The sequence below is a fragment of the Zonotrichia albicollis genome, chromosome 2, assembly GCF_047830755.1.
Source record: "Zonotrichia albicollis isolate bZonAlb1 chromosome 2, bZonAlb1.hap1, whole genome shotgun sequence".
Classification (NCBI taxonomy): Eukaryota; Metazoa; Chordata; class Aves; order Passeriformes; family Passerellidae; genus Zonotrichia; species Zonotrichia albicollis.
Window position 1 is genome coordinate 42164855 of NC_133820.1, and position 12012 is coordinate 42176866.

The 12012-nt window shown below is 41.7% G+C and overlaps 1 protein-coding gene across 3 annotated transcripts in view; it reads right to left on the reverse strand.

Annotated features, from left to right (window-relative positions):
• The window catches only part of TEAD4 (TEA domain transcription factor 4), a 50921-nt gene that overhangs the window by 12562 nt on the left and 26347 nt on the right, over window positions 1-12012 (reverse strand). For all 3 annotated transcript variants that reach the window (XM_074534939.1, XM_074534938.1, XM_026797722.2), the window contains 6 exons: window positions 7796-7860; window positions 7092-7154; window positions 3106-3240; window positions 2254-2297; window positions 1625-1680; window positions 749-879 (listed from right to left, as the gene is read on the reverse strand). In XM_074534939.1, the coding sequence (XP_074391040.1) occupies window positions 749-879; window positions 1625-1680; window positions 2254-2297; window positions 3106-3216 (342 nt within the window). In that variant the 5' untranslated portion in view covers window positions 3217-3240; window positions 7092-7154; window positions 7796-7860. The remainder of the gene's footprint in view (window positions 1-748; window positions 880-1624; window positions 1681-2253; window positions 2298-3105; window positions 3241-7091; window positions 7155-7795; window positions 7861-12012) is intronic.

Genomic DNA, 12012 nt, shown 5'->3' on the forward strand with positions numbered 1-12012 from the left:
TTCACACTTTTTCCTTCTCTGAAACACCATTGTTGGGTTTTTTCTTCCTATTTTCACTCCTAAATCGTTGCCTTGTGCTGCTGCCATATAGTCTGCAAAAACCTGAGACACAGAGTGTTACCTGTGACGGGTCACTCAGTCACGATGCTCCTGTCCTATGAAAAGTCTGAAATCCCAGAGCAGATAAATCCCAGGCAAGTAACACTATCTTTTCTGAACCCTCCTATCTCAGCCCATCACCAGAGCACATCTCAAGATGCAGAATCAAAAAGTTTAGCGAGAGAGGCAAATCTTACTACTTCCATTTCACTGTGGAAACACATTGACGCAAATTCATCACAGTTCCACCAATTTTAAGTTCTTAGCACACCAGAGAAACACATGGCTTTATGTGATCCTAGCAACTTCTGATTTTGGGTTCCATATTGGAGTCTATCTTACAAGGCTGGACAGGACAGCCAGAATAGCCTGGCAGGGGCTTATGACCTCAGTGCCTGGGGCTCTGGTGTATGAATATCCACGACCCTGGACAGGGAAGCCAGAAGCACAGTGCACAGACCTGGTTCTCTCACTACTTATCCTCTAAGAGGAGGATACCTGGTGTTTCCCAAAGGTGCCTTTCTATTCTCCAAAGAGCAACGAAGCAAGTATTTCCATACGCATAGAGTAGTATAACACATCCATGAGGAACAAGAGCTGTCCAAAGATGCAAAATTAATGAGAGGTGGAAGGAAGGTGTGTTTCTTACTGTGTCTTGGTCTTGTTGTTGTTCCAAGAATGCAGAGAACTCTAACATCCAAAGTTTGGAGCTAGCAACCCTTCGTCCTTGCCAAGCTGGTGCTGACGGGGAAGGTGAGAGGCCAGCAGGAGATTCAAACCCTAAGCACACAGGATTTATATAACAATAATTTAGAAAAAAATGGCAATGGCTTTCCAGTAGAACACCTACTGTCAAAGCTGACTCATAGTTTCCTTATGGCTTCATTCAACATGCAAAAATATCATCCACAAGGCCCTCAGTCTACCTGTGCTCTAAATGGCTTGCCAGTCACCCTCTGCTAAGACAGCACTGCCAGGGGTCATGACATAAAGGACAAACCACACTGGTTTGACACCAGAGAAAACATGTTCAGCAACTTTAAGAGGATTTAGACAGAGCCCTAAAGGAGCAGTGAAATAAACTGTTTAGTATCAGAATGAGGTGTCACCATTGATCTCTCAAAATGGGGAAGCTGAGAAGGAAAAGACATTTGTTATTCCACTTAATAAGAAATTAGGAACACAATCATGTTATGACAAAGAACAGTGTTCTAGAGCATGAAGCACAGTGGAAGACCAGTAGAGATATGTAAACTTTTATTCTCTGCTGAGCCAAGAAGAAAAAAAAAACCCAACACAACCAATATAAAAAAAGAAGAAAACAAAATTCACAAGCTTCAGCTCTCTCAGTAAAAGGATGAGAACAGGTAACAAGAGGAAATCATATAAAAATTGGTTTTGGCTCTTTGAAATGTTTCAATAGGTTTTGTTTTTTTTTTAATTAACTTTCAAGATTTTTAGAGTGCTGGCTGTTTTTGAAGTTGGAATACAATTTCAAAGGAAGGAAGTACATTTCCTTACCTACCTGGTATTGGAAGCGGAGGCTGTACAGCATATGGTTGTTGAGAAAAAGGTTTCACACTAGAGAAGTACACAAAGAGAGGTGGTTAATAAAAACACAACCAAACAAAAAATATTCTTCACTGACTGTTTGGACAGATTAGATAAATTATTTCTCCTCAGGGAGAAAGTAGCTTAAGTGTCTTTCGGAAATTATCTTTCTGTGTGGGCAAGAGAAGGGTCGTGGGCAAACACTCAGAAAGCAGTAAGGGGCCAGGACTGGACAGATAAAAATTTCCCTGCAGGTGTTCAGCAGGCCCTCCCTCCAGATTTGTTTTTCTGAGATCCCTATCAGCCTCTTAATACACTGGTGCCCATCTATTTTTCCTTTCCTTTCAACTACGAGTAGCTTTATATCTTTGCAAATGGATATAGGTCTGGATGCCTCTCAGACTTTCAGACCCAAATTCAGAGACATTCAACACCCTCAGGTAAACACAGTTTTCAGGAGAGCTCAGCTCCATTTTAACACTACTGTAAGAAAAATTAAGGCCTTAGCATTTCACAGATCTTGTAATAGCTAATGGTGTTCCTCAGGCAGCAGAGAAAGCAGCAGAAGCACCTGCTTTGGATGCTCCATGAAGGAATACTTACTCCTGGGAAGATCCTGCTTGGCCTGGCAATGGTCCTTGCCAAAACTGCAAGAGAACAACACATAGGCAGAAGTCACCATTCTTAGGAAAGAGATGAAAAGGAAGGCTTGCTCTTTTCTGAGGATACAAGCTGCAAGCTCACAGACCTTTAAAGATGTGAATGAGTTCTCTCTTCTTTTTACATTCCTGGATTCATTCTTGTGGAGATGCTGATTGCCCTTTTTTTTTTCATTCTACACACTACTACTCATGATATGCAAAAGACTGACCCAAAAGTGATCTTTAATGTTAAATATTATGCATCAACTTATGGCTCTGTCTCCAAAGCTTTTATGATGCTCACTGTCTTGGAAGGATCATTTTCCCCAGGAAAGTTCCATGGGAGTTATTTTGGCAGAAATCAATGCTCAGCAAATGCTCACTAGGCCCAACTCATAGGTACAGAGATGCTGACAGACCTTTCTCTATTAAGGATTTTGTGTAAGGGCCATCTGATTAAAGTGCTGAGAAAAAGATTGGGAAATATAAACTTGAGAAAGGGTCAGGATGGCCCAAACAGATTTATTCCAAAAAGATGCTGGACTAAGAAAGTGATATGAAAATCCAAAGGAACTGATTGTTCTCTCCCTTGTATCATTTAAAAAATATACACAGTGAAACTCTATTGTTTTATGTCAGTGTGAGCAAAGAATTGGACAAAACTGTTGAAGCCACATGACAGATTTATTCTACAGAGACAATGCCTTTTGGCCCCTTCTGTCTCAGTTCTCAGGATTTTCCTGAGCAAGTCCCAACATCCTTTCAAACAGTCAAGTGTCTTCTGAAAACTCCACCAAGTCACTGATCCACTCACCCCAGAAACAGCAGGGTAGGCTGGTCGTGGGAGACCAGGCAAGCCCATTTTACTATGGAAGGAAGTTGCAGAGATAATCTGGGCAGATGACATTGTAGCCATACTCTGCATGGCTTTATCTTTAGCTGCCTGATCCTATGAGCAAGAACAGAAACAGAAAAAACAGGATTATTATAATGATTAACTAGTTGCCAGCTCTAATGGTCTATAAACAGAATTCTCGTCAGCTTCTCTGTCAGGAACAGGCATCTCTGAAATTCTGGGCAGTAAACTCACCAATAACTGTCCTAAGAACTCTTTAAAGCTGTAAGGCTGTGACTCATTACTATAGCTTCAGATGTGAATTTATCAGGCTTTCTGAAATGCTGGTTTAAAGACTGAGAAGCATTTATCCTTTCTTTCTGTCTGAGGGCTTTCAACCATACAGCTGAAAAGTTTTGTTGTGGAAAGTACATCCCTAGCTGACTCTTGTGTTTTAATTATTGGTAACAATATTCAATGGGAAAGATTCTTGATTACAAGAAAAAAAAACCTGTGAGGCAAAGGTCACAAAAAGAGATCATCATCATCACTGCAGAAAGGACTACCTCAATTTGGGACTGTATTAGTCTCAGACAGAGTTTATCATTTTATCCCTATCTTTCAAGTTTCAATGAAACTTGAAACCTTCATAATCTCCAGGGCACATATGCAGGGACAATCCTTTTTGTATTTTAACAGGACTGTAGATTTACACACATTCTTACAGGCAATGACAGTGCCACAATTAGTGGGTCTGAGTTATGTATAAAACAAACAGCATTCTTCATTTCTTCTTTTCTTCAAGGTATAAATAGGCAAACAGAAGCACTTATCTTCTCTCTTCCCTCCTACATCCCCTACAATTAATCTGCATCCTTTAAACATTCCACATTTATCTGTGGTATTATAATTACCACAGAAAACTCACAGATTAATTCATAGCTTGAAGAAACTGCTGAAAGAGGCACAACAGCCCTTGCTGTCTTCTTCAGGAATTCTCACTTCCCACATGCATTTACTGAACTGCAGCAAGTTCTCACCCTTGGGCCTCCATTCTTTCTAACCCCTCCAACCTATCTAAGGTCCTCTAAAGTTCAAAGCACAAATACCGTAATGTGTGTAACAAAAAAAAAAAAAAACAAACAAGTGGAGAAGCCACCCTAAAAAATCTCAGTAATAAATGTTAATGTTCAAGGAATGATCACTAGAAATGGGCAAAACTTAACCTCTTCTTTTTTAGAGCATTTGTGACTTCAGTTAGTACCATTCAAGTGAATGGAAGGGAAATATTTTAAATGTGAGAAAGTTCCTAATACTCTCCAAAGCTATGGGAAATGTTTTCAGAATCCAGTCTAAATTATGCCTTAGGGAATAATTGAAGGATTACCTATATTTTTTAAGGAAAATTATTATTTTCTGGGGTTTTTTTAATATATATATAAGGATTATTTGCCATGTGCCATTGCAGGAAAGGATTTATTTCCTTCCCTTATATTCTCATTGGAAAAATTGTATTTGTCTACCTCAGTTTATGGGGAATATGCATTTACTTGTGGAGGCATTAAAGGTTAAAAGAAAATGTAAAATAATTAGGGAAGGAGAGTATTTTACCTATTAACCTTTGCTGTGTTTTTGTTTTGTTTACATGCTTGACAGACTGCTGGAAGGAGCATGTTTTTAGAAAAGACACCTTTCTGTTTCAGTTCTATACAAATTTCAAAAGTGTTTTCTAATATAAAAAGAAAAAAAAAGGAAAAAAGGTAAAAAACTTTGATAAACATGATAAAAACAATAAAAACTTTGACCAAACATTTGCAATGTTTGTATTTTCTTTTATTATTCTTAAAACACATAATAATGATGATGGTGATGATGATGATGATGATGATAATACCATCACATCACCATGATTTCCCAATTTTTTCCTTAGTGCAGATGATATCTATTAGCCACCCAGGGCATGGAAAAACTACTGATTTTTGGGAACAGGGTTTTCTTCAAGTTCTACCCTATTTCCCCACTGTATCATTTACAGACAGTGGACATTTAAAAAACACTCCAGTTTGTGTGAAGGTGGAATTATTGCAGTCACTACTCTGAACAGTCATCATGTAGCTGCCCTGATCACTAGGATATAAACACAAAATCAAGCACTTGCTATGGAAAATGAGCAGTGATAGGAGAGCACACAGCTGTCAGCAGGACCTGGGAGGAAGGGCAGCAGTTTCTGTCCCTGCTCTATGGAAATGGCCAGAGAAATCAAAGAAGTAAATGAGTTGAATCAGTGCTCCCGACCTGCCGCTGCAGGCGGAAAGGAACAGCCTGGTCCTGGGGAAGGGTTCTCTGCAGGCAGCTGGGCAGAGCTCACAGCATGGCCTGGCTGTGTGAAGGGACAGCAGCCAATGGCTCCGTGGAGCTCCCCGAGACGCCTTCGCTCCCTGAGAACAAAACCGGCCAGCGCCTGCGAGCTAAGTGGGAACAGGCTCGGCTGGCTGGCTTTCCAATCATGCCCAGCCCCAGAGCTGTGTCACACAAGGAACAGAATCAAGGTTACAGATGTAAGCAGCAGTGAGGCTTTTAACACCCTGGGCAGTTGTTGTTTCCTGCTCGCTCTGACTTGCCTCTCCAGCAGGCCTGCACCTGAACTCACCACTTAACAGCACCACAGGTTTCAAGCTGAGGCAGCCCTACCTGGGTGTACTGAATTAGATAGTTGTAATTTGTGCCTCCTTCTCTTTATCAGAGCAGCTGGTAACACAACAGGCTAATAAAAGACACAGCACAGCTTTCTAAAATGGGGCTGGGATGTGGGGGGGTGCTGTCATGGCTTAGAGACAATCACTGATTGCAACAGAGCTGCATGCATGTCAGCCCTGGGCAGCTGAGTGCCAGCAGCTCACACACAGGACATTCCATTTGCCCTGGTGCCCAGTGAGGAGCTGCCCAGGCAGCCAAGAGGAAGCACATGCTAACAGCCATCCCTCAGCAGCCAGGGCTGGGCTGTCACGGTTATTGTCACCTGAAGCATGGAAAACCAGGAAAGCAAACTCTCTTCCTTCCACATTACTTAGGGCCATACCAAACAGAAAGGTCAGCATTCACCTTCCTTCTCTGGCTGTCTCAGTGAAACATAACAAGGCTCAGACCTCACATCCTGCTCAGCAAGCCCTTTCTGGATAGCTCACATTTTAACGGGGGACAGACACCCTCTTCTGCAATTGTCACATACAAACTTGACCTTCTCAACATTTCTGGCAATTCAGTCTGAGCACATAAACCATTTCCCCACATCAAATCCAAGTGGAAATAAATGTCAAGAGGTTCATTAGGGTGATCTTGGAGCTTTTCCTATGGAAAGGAAAACACAGCTTTTCTCAAACAAGTATTCAACCATTTTCTCTTTCTCGTTAGCACCGGCCTCTTCACATCAGGTTTGAATTAATCAAGGAGAAAAGTCTATTCAGCTAGCACCATTTTACCTGAGAAGATGCCAGCTGGCTTTATTGCCTCCTCTCAGTGGACAACTCTACATCACTACCTCTAGTAGAAGTGTAGCTGGTGCTCTGATAACTCTAAGGCCACCTTTTCCCAAGGCCACCACAACACCAGCAACTGCCTACTGGTCAGCATTTGTAAACATTTCCTGCTCAGGTAAACACTCTCTGCACACTCCTAAGTCTAAGGGTCTTTCAGATTTGAATGACAACAGCATAAACTGGAGGTAGAAATAAGACACATGAAATTTAAAAAGTTATTGTTTCTTTATTCTTTAAATAGAATTGCTCCAGACGTCACAGACCTTCAACAATAATGAATGTTTGCACAACATTTCCTGGGAAGAACCTTTTCCTCTCCAGCCTACTACAGGTCAGTGATTAATCTCTCAGGCTTTTTTAAGGCTATTCAAAGAGGGAGTAACTGATTTGGGGGAGCTTGTGTGATATGCTAAAGTATATCCATCATACCTTGAGCTTGGCTTGGATCTCTCTAGCTTTCCGCCTTGCCAGCACCTGGATGTGACTAGATACCTGCATTGAAAGACAAAATTCCATGTTCATTCCAGAGGAATACTTGGCAGCCTCTTGTAGAATTAGGCAGTTAATTAGGGTTGGGGGTAGGAGCGATTGGGGGTAACAAGGAGCTGCTTTTCTGAACATAACTCCAGTGCAATGAAATGGGGTGGAGGGCCTGCAAAGATGGGCCATCTAAGGCAGGTCCAGGCTGCTCAGTGCTTTGTCCAGCATAGCCTGGATATTAACGCCGAAATTACAAAGATTCCTTTTCCATCTCATGCGCCAGGTATTTTCAAAATCATCATTGCTGACTGGTCTGCTTGGGCTAAACAAGAAATCTTCGCGCAGAGAACAACTGGTGCTCCCTGAAACACTCTTTAGTAGGCCAAGCAAATAAAATCATACTATTTAACAGCAGAAAAATTGTGGGTCACAGTATGATTGGCAGACATGAGCATTACAAACTTCCTGTAAAATGCCTGAGCTCTCTCTTCCTGCCATTCTTATTAACCAGCTCAGCATAACAGCCTCCTTGCAGCAAAGGCAGAAACTACCAACAAGCAAACAGCAAGAAATTTGTTCTCATTAGCCCTCATAATCTCTAAAGGTCCAAAGAAGGTAATCCTTCCAGAGAAAAAGGGAAAACTGTACCTTACCTGTTTCCTTGTGCGTGTTTTCCCTGTTCTCAGCTTAATATAGCGGGCAATCAACTCATTTCGGCCTGGAACACAGAAATGGTGCAAATCCAAGTTTAGAAAGCAGTGACCCCAGCAAAATACATAATTCCATTTTGTATCTAAATAGATCAGCAGCAGGATGACTCTGTCACACTCTTTTCTTTCTTAGATTAGAAACATATAGTGCACAAGGTAGAAGTCTGACTTTTAGGAGCAGTCTCCTATAACATCCTCATAGACAAACTGACAAAGTTTCGGCCAGATAGCTGGACAAGGTGGCTTGGTGAAAACTGGCAGAACAAGTGGATGTGGTCCCAGCTGACAATGAGCTGACAGTGAGGCAGCAATGCACCCTTTATGGCAAATCCCAGTTGCCAACAGGTCAAGGGAAGTGATCCTTCAGCTCCACTCGGCACAGCTGAGGCAACATGTGGAGTACTGAGTCCAGATCAAGTCTCCTCAGCATGAGAAAGTGTAAACACACTGGAGCAAGTCCAGCAAGAAGTCAGCAAAAATCATTAAAAGACTGGAGCATCTGTCCTATGAAGAGAGGCTGAAAGAACTGGGTCTGTTCAGCCTGGAGAGGACCTAGGGGGCAGTTTTTAATCAATAATAATAATAAAATAAATACTGATGTAAGGAAATAAAGGGAAAAAGGGAGCCACTCTCAATAGTGCTGAGAGATGGAACAAGAAACAACTGATACAAATTAACACATGAAATTCTGTCTAAAAACAATTAAAAAAAAGAAGAAAAACTTTTTACTCTAAAGGTGAGTGAACACTGGCACAGGCTGCCCAGAGAGGCTGTAGTCTCCATCCCTGAAGGACAGTAACAACCTACTGGACATTGCTTGAGCAGCAGGGCCAGACTAGGCAGTCTGAAGATCCCTTCCAACCAAAAGGAGCCTATAATTCTGTGTAACCAAGTCCAAGAAAATAAACAACAAGGGGGAAGCACATGGAAACAGCTACACAGAATTTATCAGTGTGATATGATACACTGAATTACAAGTGCTTTCAGGCTCCTGCAGGCAGCCTATCCAGCTTTATTACACTGGCTTCCAGTGTATAACATCTAAGCAGTCACACAGACTTTATTGTCTTTCTGGAGATGGAGGAAGCAAGAGCAGAAACAGAAAGGCAGAAGTTACATGTCTGAACTCAAGGCTGGTTCAAAGCAGAAAACACGACAGTGAAAGAGCAGGCTCTGCAAAATAAAACATTTGTGGTCACCACAGTAGTATCAAGATAGTACTGCAATAAAAAGTTGGGAGTAGGAGCTGCAAGGCTGTGAGACATTTTGATATGGCTGCAAGTGTTTGCAGAATGGAGCAGGAATGAACCAGGAAACAAAGCCACAGCTCTTGCGAAGTTTTTTTATAACAAAATTATAAAACCCTAGTATTGTCTGGGAAAGCTTGTGGGCAAAGAACTTGTATATTAGGACATCACAGACATGAGAAAGCAAGCAGTGAAATCAGTATTACACTATCAGTATTAACTATTCCAGTAGTTAAATATTCCATGAAAAAGCAGTAACTTTTTCTATTTTAAACTCTTTATTTCTCTCAACTCTGAAATAAAGTGTATGCAAGGAAAGACTGCTGAAATTAACCACTCAAGCCTTTAGGGAATAACTGGCAAAGCCCTTAATTCCATCTGATTCTGAAACAGAACAATGCAAATGTCCATGACTGCAGTTAGGCCAGGTTCATGAAACACAACCAACCCACACATAGGAATGGGAAAGCATTTTACATACACAGATCCTAATCTTTCCCTAATAGTGTCATTGTAGCAGCTCCCCTTATTCCCCTGGGAGAAGGAACAGGTCTGTAGCTGAGAAATCTAACCCAGCTCCTGTAAACACAAATTAGGAACTGTGTCTGTGCCAGAAACACAATGCCCTGCCATGCAAGCACTGACCTCTCCAGCTCCCACAGTTTCTGCCTGAGCCCAGTGACATGCCCAGGAGAGTTTGGAGGGAGCAGATGCTGCTCTGCCACCTTCCACCTGGCTGCTCTTCCAACCCACATAAACCATTTTCACAAAGCTGAGACCAATTAGCAACACACATCCACACCACCTTCCTCCTGTGCCAACAATAACATTTATGGCTTCTCAAAGCTTCCATCTGTTTAGACGTGGATCCAAACTGAAAGGTAAGAAACAACTGAAGTGATTCTTCTCAGACAGATGCTGTCATGTAAGAAATTTCAGAAGGACTGTTTGACACGTCAGAAATGGGAAATGTGCTGAACAAAACAAGGCACTCAAACCTTATTATCTATAAAGAAAGAAGAAGGGAATGTTTGTTTCAACAAGAGGATCCTTTGAGAGGCAAGGCAAATGAGTTAATAGAAAAGAGAGGAAAAACTAGCCTTGAGAAGAAGAGGATGTGGAGAATTTGAGGCAAACTTCTAAAGGGCATGTATCAAGTTACACTGAAAATTTAAACACATGGGAACTCTCCAGACACTGGCTCAATTATGGGTGATCCTTGCAAAACTAATTTCAATGGATTCTCAACCAGATACAATAAATCTTATGGAGCAAATTCATGCGTATAGTGGGTCAAGTAAAGAAATTATGGAGGCTAAACAGTCAGACAGAACATTATTCTGCTGTAATAGTAAGGGGCTGCAGGGTAATTGGTATGAGAGGATGCCATGAACAGCTCTGGGCCAGTCGTAGTGAATTCCAGCCACCACCAAAGTGGATGAAAATAACAATCAATCCATCAAATCCTCAACCAGAGGAGCACAAACTACCTTTGCTCAAATATATTTTGGAAAGGGCAAGAGCCAGTAGGGACAGGAGACACATGAGGAGACACAAGAGGAACCACAAAAGGAGACATGAGAATGCACAGGAGAAATACAAGATACGTAAAAAGATTAATATAGACAAAAGGAGACATGGTAGGGAACATTCCTGGGGATGTGGCTGGAAAAGTCATCTTGGAAAAGTCATCTTGGATAAAGTTGCTCCATGACAGAAAAACATTTTGAGGCAACTGCAGCACCCACACCAGAGCAGAGACAGCCCTGAAAGGACTGCAGCCCACTGAAAACCCAATAAGCTAGAAACAAGGAGCACCAGAAGGGAAACAAAACAAAACCAAAAAAAGCAGGAACTGGCAGAAAGAGACCTTTACACAGTGATGCCAATCTCCTGCGTCACCCAGCACCTCATCAAAGGAATTAAGAGGGACTGAGTGTTAGAGAGAACAAAAGAAGGGAAACAGAGTAGGAAGCAGGGAGGAGAGACAATAAACTGTAGTCAGGCCTGGGAAACTGGGAGGTATTTCCATAAGTGTGCATTTAACTGTTTGTCTTTGACAACAGCAGCAGCAAAAATTGCAAAGTCTTCTCAGGCCATATACTTCACCAAAAAAGACTAGTGGGAGGGGAAATTGTTGTACAAATGGCAGATATTAGATACCAGTACAGAAATTCTCTAGAAAGAAACTCTACACAGAGAGCATTTAACTGTGGATCATCAAAATTTCCAGTTTTAGAATTCACTTTCCACTTGCTAATACCTCTCATACAGTCTTCGTATTCCAGAAGTGTGTCCTCACAGTCAGGTTAAAACAGAAATGTGGCAGGTTATATTAAGGTAATAAAGATACTGGTAGCACAAAAAAAGGAAAATAAAAAAAAAAAGAAAAAAGAAAAAAAAAAGCCCAAACAAAAAACCACCACCAAACAAACAGATCACTCTACAAAGACATTCATCACAGGGATTACTAAATATAGAACTATGTAAATTGCCAAGCCCAGTAAACTTCAGCAAGGCAGTATTAAATTACCATGAATCAAAACTACAAGAGAAGCAAGTCCTAAATGTCTTTTGTGTTTCTTATCAGTAGTTAGATGCAAGCAGGTGTTATGTGGCTGGAAGCCTGTATGCTCACAGGCTTTGGAAGGCACCTTCTTTGTTTCACAACCCCGGCTGCAGGGTCAGCAAAGACCAGCACTCCTCACTTGGCTGGAACAGGCAGAGCTGTCATAAACTGTCAGATGGTTCATTTTTTAGAGCCATGTAAAGTGTCCCTCAGTAATCTGATCATATGTTGTGTTCTTAGAATAACTCCCGCTGAGGTCTGCCATGGTCACCAGAACCTGCCAACAGTTGTGACTCCTCTGTCGAAACCGCGCATTGGGTTTCACGGAGCTCCGGCCAACATTC